Raw genomic sequence first — 12,987 nt, forward strand, 5'->3', positions numbered from 1 at the left:
ACCCAACGGGCAAGAAAGGACAAGTTCAGGCAGAAAGAATACAGGCCCCTAAATGTGCAGAGAAACACTTGACCTGTTGGAAGATGATGGACCTCTTAAGAGTGGAGGATGATGGCTTTGTGTCTGGATTGCAGGTCCTTCCACTCTGCAGGCCAAGATGTTTTGTCAACGTGAAGCAGAACGATGCACTGGTGCGTCCTGGCAGTTTGTCATTAGTGGAGAGGAATCCCTCCTCTTCGATGCGATGAACATGACCTGGACAGTAATTAATCATGAAGCCAGCAAGATCAAGGAGACACAGAAGAAAGACAGAGGGCTGGAAAAGTATTTCAGGAAGCTCTCAATGGGAGACTGCAATCACTGGCTTGGGAAATTCGCAGAGCACTGGGAGGCAATGCCAGAGCCGACAGGTAACTGAGCTAAGTGGAAGAATGCGGCAGCTCTCTTTAAAGGTCAAAAGTCTTCCCTGTGTGGGCATCAGCATGTGTGTTGTGGGTAACACCCTCTACGGGTACTGAGGAAGGAGAACTGCTCAGATCCTAGGCATAATTAGTGCCTGAAGTACACCTCACTGCTTACTTATATCTAGCCTATATATATATATATAAAATAATTCCACATTATCTTTCTAAATAATCATATAACGGATGTAGTCGGAGCTGTACCAACACATTTAGTGCTGATTTATATAATCCTTCCATATAACCATAGAGTAGTTTGTAGTAGGAGGAATGCCTAGAGCAGTCACAGAACTGAAGCAGTACATGGGAAAACAGCCAGACCAGGACAAGAACCAATGACCCAGGTGGTGCGTCCCTGCCTGAAAGGGCGTACGCTGTATGGCAGGCTTGGAGCAAGAGCCTTTCCTCCTGATAAAGGAGTTGTAGTACCTTGCATCCAGTTCCTGTGGAAAGTAGGCCTCAGGCCTGACATCCCACAAATAACCGAAGGGAAGAAGCCTTCTGGTGTGACCAGTCACGGAGGCTGTACACCCTGTCAGTCTTTTCTCGCTTCTTTACTAGCTCAAATCATCCTCTCATAAATATCCTAAGAGAAGAGCACAAATCTGTCAGCTCCCACTGCATTGGCTTACAGTACCCTTCTATTAGAAACCCTTTGAAGTCATCAGCCCCCAGATAAGAAGTGTTGCGTACGACACCTGTTGCACACAGCCTACCTCCTTGCTTCTGTGACCTAATGGGGGTGGACCCCTTTTCTGTACACAACCCTCTATTACTGTCACGGCACGGCCCCCTACTGCGCATGACCCACCTCTCTGCCCAGGTGATGTAATGGGATGTCCCCTTTGCTTGTGACTCACGTGATTATGTATGCCCTACCACTAAGCCTATAGATGACGACCTCACTCACAACCCTGCCCCCTGCTTGTACCTAATAAATACAGAATCTTCTGGGCACTCAGGGCCTCCCTGGTCTCTACTCATAGGTCGCGTGGCCCGCTGAGTCCAGTTGCTCTTCACCAGTTCTTCAGTGTCCTGTCTCTTTACTTCTTGGATCCTGTACTTCAGCACAGCATAAGGGACACCCCATGACACTGTGGGGGCAACAGCCCTACAGTGTGTGCAACGGAAAATCTGATTGATTTCTCCATGGGCTTCCTGTTTGGAGAGGCAGTGATGGCTGTAAGGATTTACCACCATCCTCCCTGTCCCATCCCACCTCCCACTGTTTCTTCCTCAGTGTAGAAACCCCTTCCCACTAACCAATGATCCAGTCACCAATGACCCAATGCTAAATGGTCCCAGGTCTATCTGAGTCACTGCAAACATCCAGGCCTTCTCTTCCTCTATTATAATTACCCTTCTACCAGCTCTAATGCCATTTCTTAGAAGCCTTCCCCACCTTCCTCACATAGAATTAAGTACCACCCATTGTGCTTAATCATTCTCCAAGCAGTTCTAACCACAGTAATCATGTGAAATTGTGTAGTAATCAGATGGACATTTGCTACCTCTCTCGGTGGAAATCTGAGCTCAGTAAGGACACAGCACAAGCCCTATTCATCTTCATGGCCCAGGGCCTGGTAGAGTGGCTGTCACATGATCCAGTAATTATGTGGGGCACCATGTGTTCCTGGGGAAGCAGGGGCTGAGGAAAGCGTATTTTTAGGTTTGACAGGTCTTGTGCTTTTTTGCTCTTTTAGTGTCACCGGTAAATGCTTCAAATATCCCCTGGTCTTCCTCTAGCCAACAAACTCTAACGATGATCCTGGGGGTATTAATCTTGTTAGTCATCATGGAAATTTACATCTACAGATGAGTGGAAGGCTGCTGTCTGGCCTTTGAGGACATCTTAGTCTGGTAAGGACTCAGGAGAGGTAAGCCATGGGTCTCACTCAAGACCCCGCTCCCTGATCTCTCTCCATAGAAATGGCACCCTGTCTCAGTCTTGAGCCCCCACACTACACAGCAGGGCTGGCAGCATAAAAGTGCAATGAGAGGAGGGATGAAGCAAGCATCTCCTCCTGAGGAGTGGCAAGGTCTAAGATCTGGAATGCCTGCCTGGGGTGTTGTTTCCTCACCATCCTGCCCAGGGTTCCCCCAGCCCTTTGATGGAAATATTGTTTGCTGTCTGCGTTTAGCCTGATTTAGCTCAGCAAACCTCCATCCCCTTTTCCCATTTGTGCTGTGAAGACTCACTGGTGGCGCTTGTGGCTGCAGCATTTACTCCCAGAGAATGTACAAGCTGTGATGTATGCAATCCTCTCACCACCCTCCAAACATTAAAATGGGTTAAAGAAGGACAAGAAGGACAATCTCAAGCATATGATTAGCCATGTACATTCCAGACTCACATTGATTGAAAGAATGCTAGAAAAGCATCATCACCAGGGCAGCAACGTCTTCAAGGTTCCCTGTGCTCTGATGACGTCACACCTTTCGGGCAAGAAGTTTTTAGAATTTATTTTCACATTGAAAATCAGTCAGATTTGCTTCATCCTCAAAGAGCATGTTCACTTAAAATTAAATGAATGCTGGTGGTGAGCTGTACTTTTTTTTCTAAATGGGAATTAATGTCATAGTGTCTGTTCCTGATCTCCTGTTTCTTCTCTGCGTGGTGAGAAGGTGACAATGTCACACTAACTTTTGATGGTGAAACCTGAGCTTTGATGACATTCTGGCTGCCAGTCTAATCTATTATCTCCTGCACGGAGGCGTGTTTTCCAAGATTCACATGCCTCCCTTACATGAGTGCCTTCCTTTTTATATGGTGTCAATTTAGTCATTTTGAAAAATTTGCAAAAGTAAGATATTTGGTCATAATTAATTAGGACTGCCATATCACTCTGACACTCTCTCCATCACACTTTCCTCCATGTCAGTTGGAATTGGAGTGACTGCTGGCTTTTAAAAAATTCAACTAAGAGGCCAGGTGCAGGTGGCTCACGCCTATAATCCCAGCACTTTGGGAGGCTGAGGATGGTGGATCATGAGCTCAGAAGTTTGAGATCAGCCTGGCCAATATGGTGAAACCCTGTTTCTACAAAAAATATAAAAATTAGCTGGGCATGGTAGCAGGTGCCTGTAATCCCACCTACTCATGAGGCTGAGGCAGGATAATCGCTTGAACCCAGGAGGCAGAGGTTGCAGTGAGCCGAGACTGTGCCACTGCACTCCAGCCTGGGTGACAGAGTGAGACTCCATCTCATAAAAAAAAAAAATTCATTTAAGAGGAAGGTGAGTTACAAATATATTGATTTGGGTTTAGGAGGTATATTTATGTCCTCACACTCATTTTTTTGTACAGTTAAGTTATTGCTATGCAGAAACCACAGGTCAGCTGTCCTAAGTCATGACATGTCATGACACAAAGGTACAGGGCCACAGGTTGGATGACCCATGAATTAACACATCTATTCACATATCAACATGTCCTAGAAAAGAGAAAGTGAATATAATCACAAACAGAACACTCTATAGAAATAGAGGAAGAAAAAGCTTACCACTACATGAAAAATGGATGACCGTCATGGACAGGATGTTGAGAGGAAAATGTCAGACACAAAGAACATAATCTCTATGATTCAATTTATATGAATTTCAAAAACAGACAAACTGGATCTTTAATAATAGAAGTCAGGGTAATAATAACCTATAACTTAATCTGACAGATGATCATGCAGATAGATTTCATTTTTGAAAATACATCGAATGGACTATTTAAGATTTTGCACTTTATAGTAAGGTTGTTACATTTCAACAACAACAACAAGAAACTAAGTAGAGGTTTCAATTCCCATTATTTTCTTGACAACTGGTGGCACTCCCCATCAGGAACATATTCAGTAATAAATTAAATTATAAATATATTATATATTTTTTTCTGATGAGAATCTGATACACATGCACGCACATAGAGAACACTATTTTTTTTTAAGATGGAGCCTTGCTCTGTTGCCCAGGCTGGAGTGCAGTGGCACGATCTCAGCTAACTGCAACCTCTGCCTCCTGGGTTCAAGCAATTCTCCTGCCTCAGCCTCCTGAGTAGCTGGGACTACAGGTGCCCACCATCATGCCCAGCTAATTTTTGTATTTTTAGTAGTGATGGGGTTTCACCATGTTGACCAGGATGGTCTGAATCTCTTGACCTTGTGATTTGCCTGCCTTTGCCTCCCAAAGTGCTGGAATACAGGCATGAGCCACCACGCCCAGCCTGAGAGAACTATTATGTGACAGACACATTGCCAGATACCTGCTTGTTGGTCCTGTTTCTCTGCCACTGCTCTGACAAAAGAATTCATTCCTTTCTTCCACTGCTGTCTTTGCCCTCATAGTGTCCTCTCCAGATTGACCCAGGCAGACCTCAACATTTTCAAGTATAGCAATTTAAGTAGAGCTCTAGGGTTCAAGTCACAGTTCCTGGGGCTCTCTGTGGAGTTCAAGGTTAAGATTCCCCCTCATGAGAAAAATCGTCTACTCCATCTACAACTTACTGAGGATCCATGTTTCTTATGTAAGAAAAGACTCTACCCTTTTAGTTGCTTAAAGGAACACCATGACTCAGATCTGTGTCTGTTTCACAGGGGCCCTGACATGAAAAGAAAGTTTGCTAAGAACAGTGTCACAACAGGCTTGGCAAGATATGGCTTGAGTCAAACAAGGGCCACTGGTCCAGAAGGGGCTCATGTGGGGGGTGGTGTGATGGCAGCAGGAACCCAGGGAGTGAATATGCTCAGATGGGAAGGGATCCCACCTGCAGAGCTGCAGGCAAAGGGGTCCTGCCTTAACCTCTGGTGGAAGGTGACTGAGAAGGATTTAACTGCCCCAACCAAGCAGGCTGGGACTTCAGTGCCATTGACAGTAGCAAAGGGAGTTGGTGAGTAGGAAGGGAGGCAGAAGAACAGTTTTAGAAGCTGGGTCTGGACAGTAGGGGTTTAAAGGAGGTGGGACCTCCATGGACACCTGGGGGTTTCTGACTCCCAGCCTCATCCTGGTGGCTGAGCCTGCTGCTGAAGGGCTTCCTGTCTGGGCAGGAGCAGGCAGGGCTCAAGTGCCGATGGAGGTTGGTGCCCACAGCTGAGCTGAACAGAAATGGGAGGCAGGTGGGAGGCAAGGCGGGCCCTGGGAATGGTGTGTTAGAATTCAAGGGGAAAAAAATGTATCTTTCATCCTCTGGGGAGAGCCTTCCCATTGTGTCACATAGATTTGTCTGTCACAGGGAGAATCAGCACCCAGGGAAGAAGAGTTCTGTGTGCCCATGACATGTTCCTGTTTTGTTGTCTCTGGAATTTCTTGGCATTGTTTCTGCTGATGTGACAGAAAAGAGAAAAAGCTGATCAAAGCTAAATGATAGAGCAAAGGGGTTGACAGGGAGTGTCTTTTCAGGTAAATAGAGGACATTCACCAAGAAGGGCCATTTTTGGATCATAAAATAAATCTCAGTCAGGCATAATGGCTCACACCTGTAATCCCAGCACTGTGGGAGGCCGAGATGGGCAGATCATTTGAGGTCAGGAGTTCAATACCAGCTTGGCCAACATGACGAAATCCCATCTCTACTAAAAATACAAAAATTAACCAGGCATGATGGCATGTGCCTGTAGTCCCAGCTACTCAGGAGGCTGAGGCAGAAGAATCGCTTGAACCCAGGAGGTGGAGGTTGCAGTGAGCCAAGATTGAACCATTGCACTCCAGTCTGAATGACAGAGTGAGACTCCCTTTCAAATAAATAAATAAACAAATAAATAATCTATTTCAACAAATATAAAGGGTTGAAATCATGCAAAGCATCTTGTCTGACTGCAATGGAAATAAAGTAGAAATCAACATCAGGAAGATATCTGGAAAAATCCTCAAATGTTTGGATATCTAAATAACTATATATCAAAGAAAAAGTACAAAGAAAACTAGAAAGTATTTTGAAGTGAATGAAAATGAAAATATAAAATATTAAAATCTATCATACACAGATAAGAGAGCATTTAGAGGCACCCACACTGAACTTCCGCCTCTCAAAGTGCTGGGATTATAGGCATTAGCCACTGCACCTGGCTATTTTTTCTTTTTTTTTTTTGACCTCTGAACTTTTTATTGGCTTCCTGCTCCCCAAAGGGTCCCCTGCTTCTGCTGGCGTAATGTCTCAGAACTTTGGTGTCATTGGTCTCAGACACCACTTTGCCATCCACTGTCCGGTGGGTGGTGGTCTTTTGGATGGTTTGCATGGAGTTGCTGCTGTCCAGGGTATCACTAAGACTGAAGTCCTCACCATCTTCCAGCAGGCGGCCGTAGGTGGCGATCTCAGTCTCCAGCTTGACCTTGATGTTCAGCAGAGCCTCGTACTCCTGGGCCTGGCGCTGTCCCTCTGCCAGGGTCTGTGCCAGTTCTGACTCCAGGTGCAGAAGGATCCCATTGAGCTGCTCCATGTGCAGGGTGTAGTGGGCCTCCACCTCCCTCAGGCTGTTCTCTAAGCTGATCTTCGTATTTCTCATGGAGTCCAGGTCGATCTCCAAGGACTGGACTGTACGTCTCAGCTCTGTGAGCGTCATCTCAGCAGCTTCAACCTCAGTGGACCGTGTGGTGACCACTGTGGTGCTCTCCTCAATCAGCTGAGTCCAGTAGTTGTCCAGCTCCTCTCGGTCTTCTGAGCCAGCTCATCATATTGAGCCCAGATTTCTGCCATGATCTTGGCGAGGTCCTGAGATTTGGGGGCATCTACCTCCACGGTCAACTCGTAGCTGGCAATCTGGGCTTGTAGGCCGTTTACTTCCTCTTCATCGTTCTTCTTCATGAAGAGCAGCTCCTCCTTGGGAGCCTTGATCTCTGTCTCCAGCTGCAGCCGAGTGACATTGGTGTCATCGATGACCTTGCAGAGCCCATGGATGTCGATCTCCACAGACTGGCGAATGGCCAGCTCTGTCTCATACTTGACTCTAAAGTCATCAGCAGCAAGACGGGCATTGTCAATCTGCAGAACGATGTGGGCATTGTCCACAGTATTTGCGAAGATCTGAGCCCTCAGGTCCTCGATGGTCTTGAAGTAATGGCCCCAGTCTCTGACCTGGGGTCCCTTCTTCTCCAGGTGCTCCCGGATTTTGCTCTCCAGCTTCCGGTTCTCGGTCTCCAGGCTCCTGACTCTGTCCAGGTAGGAGGCCAGGTGGTCGTTCAGGATTTGCATGGTCTCCTTCTCGTTCTGGATGCCTCCGATTCCTGCCAGAACCCCGGCCATCCCCGCAGCCAGGCCCCCGACCCCCATACTGCTCTGGAAGCTGGCAGAGCGCATCACGGAGATGCGGGAACCAGAGCCTCCGGCTCCTGCATAGACGCTGGCCGTGCTGCTGACCGGCCGGGTGCCGTAGCTGGGCACCCGGACGGAGCCCACGGACCGGCAGTTGGTGGAAAGGTGGAGCGAGTGGTGAAGCTCATGCTGCACCGGGAGGAGAGCGAGAGGGCAGGACTCAGGCTTTGCTGATGACCTATTTTCTATTTTTCATATTTTTAGTAGAGACAGGGTTTTGACATATTGGCCAGGTGGGTCTTGAACTCCTGGCCTCAAATGATCCACCCACTCGACCTCCCAAAGTGCTGGGAATACAGCATGAGCCACCGAGCCCAGCCACAAGTAGTTCTTTTCTGATAAACACTTTAAAACTGAATGAAAAAAAAAGTGTGTGTTACTAGTTTTTTTGCTTTTGTTTTTACTTTAAAACAGATACACCAATGGCAACAAAAGCCAAAATGGACAAATGGGATCTAATTACACTCCAGAGCTTCTGTACAGCAAGGGAAACAATCATTAGAGTGAACCGGCAACCAACAGAATGGGAAAAAATTTTTGCAATCCACCCATCTGAGAAAGGGCTAATATCCAGAATCTACAAAGAACTAAAACAGATTTACAAGAAAAAACAAGCAAGCCTATTCAAAAGTGGACGAAGGATATGAACAGATGCTTTACAAAAGAAGACATCTGTGAGGTCAACAAACATATGAAAAAATGCTCACCATCACTGGTCATTAGAGAAATGCAAATCAAAACCATATTCAAATACCATCTCACACCAGTTAAAATGGCAATCATTAAAAAATCTGGAGACAACAGATGCTGGAAAGGATGTGGAGAAATAGGAACACTTTTACACTGTTGGTGGGAGTGCAAATTAGTGCAACCATTCTGGAAGACTGTGTGGTGATTCCTCAAGGACCTAGAAATAGACATACCATTTGACCCAGCAATCCCATTACTGGGTATATACCCAAAGAATTATAAATTGTTCTATTATAAAGACACATGCACACGTATGTTCATTGCAGCACAGTTTACAATAGCAAAGACCTGGAACCAACCCAAATGTCCATCAACGATAGATTGGATAAAGAAAATGTGGCACATATATACCATGGAATACTATGCAGCCATAAAAAACGATGAGTTCGTGTCCTTCATAGTGACATGGATGAATCTGGAAACCATCATTCTCAGCAAACTGACACAAAAACAGAAAATCAAACACTGCATGGTATCACTCATAGGCGGGTGTTGAACAATTAAAACACATGGACACAGGGAGGGGAGCATCATACACTGCAGTCAGTTGGGGGGGCTAGGGGAGGGACAGCGAGGGGGTGGGGAGGGATAACGAGGGGAGAAATACCAGATATAGGTGTTGGGGGAAGGAAGGCAGCAAACCACCTTGCCATGTACGTGCCTATGCAACAATCCTGCATGATCTGCACATGTACCCCAGAACCTAAAGTACAATAAATAAAAAAGACACACCAAATATGTTTCCTATCTAAATGTGATGGGGAAATCTTTCTTTTTCTCCTCCATTCTCAATGAGGATATGGTTGTAAATTCTTATTATCTGGTATTTTTATCAGAACTTTACAAATTATAAACTTATTTGCAACTGTTTTCAGACTATCCCTTCTATCATAATCATGAAACTGGATAAAATTGGCAGCTATTTTTTTCAGTTTTATTCCTTTATTTTTATTTTCAATTTCACAAGAATATAATGTATGTAATCTTTCATTTTAAATCTAAAGTCTTCCTAATTTCTTCATCGTTTCAACAAAAATAAAGGTAACAATTCAATGCAACTGTCCCTTCAACAAGAAGATATTTTACGTATTTTTAAAAAAGATAACAATTTAAAAATACTTGCTATCACAAGAAAATTGTATCTAATAAGCAGAACTAAAGTTTTGGCTAATGCAATAGATTTGGTGGGGGCTGCGTGTGTGTGTGTGTGTGTGTGTGTGTGTTTGTTTTTGTTTTTTGAGACAAGGTCTTGCTCTGTTGCCCAGCCTAGAGTACAGTGGTGTGAGCACAGCTCACTGCAGCCTTGAACTCCTGAGCTGAAATGATCTTCCTGCCTCAGCCTCCCATGCTGCTGGGACCCCAGGCATGCACTACCTCAGCCAGCTAATTTTTAGATTTTTTAATAGAGATGTGGATCTCTCTGTGTTGCCCAGGCTGGTCTCAAACTCCTGGGCTCAAGTGATTCTCCTGCCTCAGCCTCCCAAATTACTGGGATTATAGGCATTAGCCTCTGTGCCTGGCCCCTTTTTAAAAAATTATTATTTTTTATTTTTCAGACTAGGGAAAAGCTGTATAGTAAGAGAAAATTCTAGTTATTTTTAAAAACAGGATTGTAAGAGAAATATGTTAATGTAATTGGGTTTTCTCTTTTTTATAATTTTAAATTTTAGATTCAGGGAGTACATGTGCAGTTTTGGTATATGGGTATATTGTGTGACACTGAGGTTTGGCCTTGGCATATACCCCATCAACAACTGCTGTTTTCCAGGAAATAGTCCTTGAGGAATCCCAAAAGTACTTGGAAAGCTCCCTCTTAATGACCTGCCACCAGCCACAACTGACTCATTCCTGATGGTCCTCTTGATGATCATGATGGCATCATGAGGGGACTGCTCTGTCTCCTCCACAAACTGCTCGGCACCACCACGGAGGATGAAGGTGCATGTTTTGCCCTTGGGAAATGTTTTTGCCAGGAAAAACATTGTACCTCTCGCTTTTAATCTAGGTCTCTTCAAACATGTGGCATCGACCCAGCATACCTGCTGAGAGAGCATCGATCTGCTAAGAGAGCATTCGCACTGGTCTGGATTGAGCCTCCATAGGCCCTCATAGTCCTCTTCAGATTCCCCTCAGGTACTCGGCCAGCAGAGAACATGCTTCTGTCAGAAAAGCACTGGTGGCCATACCCCCAATGCGGAGTTTGGACAAGACAATGTGGGCTCCAGAATAATGGATCCCCTTTAACTTGTCATAGAGAATGTTCCACTCAGCATCAACAATCGCCTGATAATCCTCAACAGTGTGGACTCTTATGTCAGCATTATCTTTCTCAGCTTTCAACTCAAGCTCAACATTCAAAAGGGCAATATCAGGATTATGTATTTCTTGGGGGTTGCATTTCAAACCCAGATACAAGAGAAAGTCTTCTTGAATGCAACACCAGCTACCAACTGAGAATCCTCGAGGGCTCCACCCTGTAGCTTCTTGATTCCAATCATTTTAAACTGCAGCAAATCATTGAGCATCATCACTGCATCCACCACCATCTTAGCAAAGAAAGCTTTCTGCTGTGAGATCAGCTTGGAGCTCAGAGCAGTCCCAGCACACTATTCCAGCAGCTCCCTCTGCTCCATTTTATCTGCCTTCTTCACAGTCACAGCAATCTCTTCAATCTTGTTAACTGCCACCTGGGTGGCTGTGCAGAAACCTCAAATAATGAGCTGAGGGTGTTAACCTTCCTTCACCTATAGTTTCATCTGCTTCAGAAACTCTGCAAGGTCACTGAGGTAGTGCCATCACCAACCTTAGCATCTTGGGATTTGGCAATGTCCACTAAAGTCTTTGCTGCAAGGATGGACAACATCAAGAAGTTTCAGCATTGTGGCCACATCATGAGAAATTGTCACTTTGCCTCTGCCATCCACAATAAGCTTGTCCATGCCATGGACACCCAGGGTGGCTCTTACAGCCTTAGCAATCACCTGGCAGGCACTGATGTTATTTGCAAGCTGGGGGAAGCCTTGGGAGCTATCAGTCCCCTCTTTCAACAGGGTAACAGGCGTGGGCATCATTTTAGCTAATTCAGCGGCCCACTACTCTCCTCTCTTCTCCATGACCGGTCCGCCCAACAACCCACCCATTTTTTGACTTTATTATAATCGACATTCTGGCTGGTATGAGATGGTATCTTATTGTGGTTTTGATTTGCATTTCTCTGATAATTAGTGATGCTGAGAATTTTTTCATGTTTGTTGGCATTTGTATGTCTTCTTTTAAGAAGTGTCTGTTCATGTTCTTTGCTCACTTTTTAATGGGGTTACTTGGTTTTTGCTTGTTGAATTGTTTAAGTTTCTTATAGATTCTGGGTATCAGACCTTTGTTGGCTGCCGAGTTTGCAAATATGTTCTCCCATTCTGTAGGTGTCTGTTTACTCTGTTGATAGTTACTTTTTACCCTGCAGAAGCTCTTTAGTTTAATTAGGTCTCACTTGTCAATTTTTGATTTTGTTGCAATTGCTTTAGAGGACTTGTTAAAAATTCTTTCCCAAGGCCAATGTCCATAATGGTATTTCTGAAAATTTCTTCTAGGATTCTTATAGTTTGAGGTCTTATATTTAGATCTTCAGCCTGGCTAGGTGTGGTGACTCATGCCTATAATCCCAGCACTTTGGGAGGTTGAGGGAGGTGGATCACCTGAGGTCAGGAGTTCGAGACCATCCTGGGCAACATGGTGAAACACCATCTCTACTAAAAATACAAAAATTAGCTGGGTGTGGTGGCAAGCACCTATAGTCCCAGCTAGTTGGGGGGCAGAGGTTGCAGTGAGCTGAGATTGTGGCCACTGCACTTTAGTCTGAGTGACAAGAGCGAGACTCCGTTTCAATGTATAAATAAATAAATAAATCTTCAATCCATCTTAGGTGATTTATGTGTATGGTAAAAGTTGAGGGTCCGGTTTCATTTTTCTGCATATAGATAGCCAGCTATCCCAGCACCATTTATTGAATAGGGAGTACTTTTTCCCATTGCATATTTGTATCAACTTTGTCAAAGATCAGATGGCTGCAGATGTGCAGCTTTATTTCTGGGTTCTGTATTCTGTTCCAGTCATTATCCTAAGCCATTTAATTCAAGAACAGAAAACCAAATACTGCATGTTCTCACTATGTACCAGTACCATGCTGTTTTGGTTACTGTAGTCTTACAGAACGGCTTGAAGTCAGGTGATGTGATGCATCTGCCTTTTTTTTTTTTTTTTTTTTTTTAAGGATTGCTTTGGCTAATGGTGCTGTTTCTGCATTCCATATGAATATTAGACTAGTTTTTTTCTAATTGTGTGAAAAATAACATTGAAAGTATAATAGGAATGGCATTGAATCTGTAGATTGCTTCGGGCAGTATGGCCATTTTAATGGTACCGATTCTTCCAACCTATGAGTGTGGAATGTTCTTCTATTTGCTTGTGTCATCTATGATTTCTTTC

The 12,987-nt window shown here is 44.6% G+C and overlaps 1 protein-coding gene and 1 pseudogene across 1 annotated transcript; both read right to left on the minus strand.

Moving 5' to 3' along the window:
* Positions 1–73: 73 nt before the first annotated feature.
* LOC116546957 (keratin, type I cytoskeletal 18-like) lies at positions 74–7,883 on the minus strand (the record flags this gene model as incomplete). Its single annotated transcript, XM_032273063.1, is given in 6 exon segments — positions 74–255; positions 1,442–1,555; positions 5,215–5,380; positions 6,509–7,098; positions 7,101–7,856; positions 7,859–7,883. Coding segments are annotated over 6 exon segments (1,833 nt in total), but the record flags the coding sequence as incomplete, so codon positions are not given.
* Positions 7,884–10,062: 2,179 nt separating this feature from the next.
* LOC116546958 lies at positions 10,063–11,261 on the minus strand (annotated as a pseudogene).
* Positions 11,262–12,987: the final 1,726 nt, after the last annotated feature.

The sequence above is a fragment of the Sapajus apella genome, unplaced genomic scaffold, assembly GCF_009761245.1.
Source record: "Sapajus apella isolate SASKATOON/1434 unplaced genomic scaffold, GSC_monkey_1.0 scaffold1747, whole genome shotgun sequence".
Classification (NCBI taxonomy): Eukaryota; Metazoa; Chordata; class Mammalia; order Primates; family Cebidae; genus Sapajus; species Sapajus apella.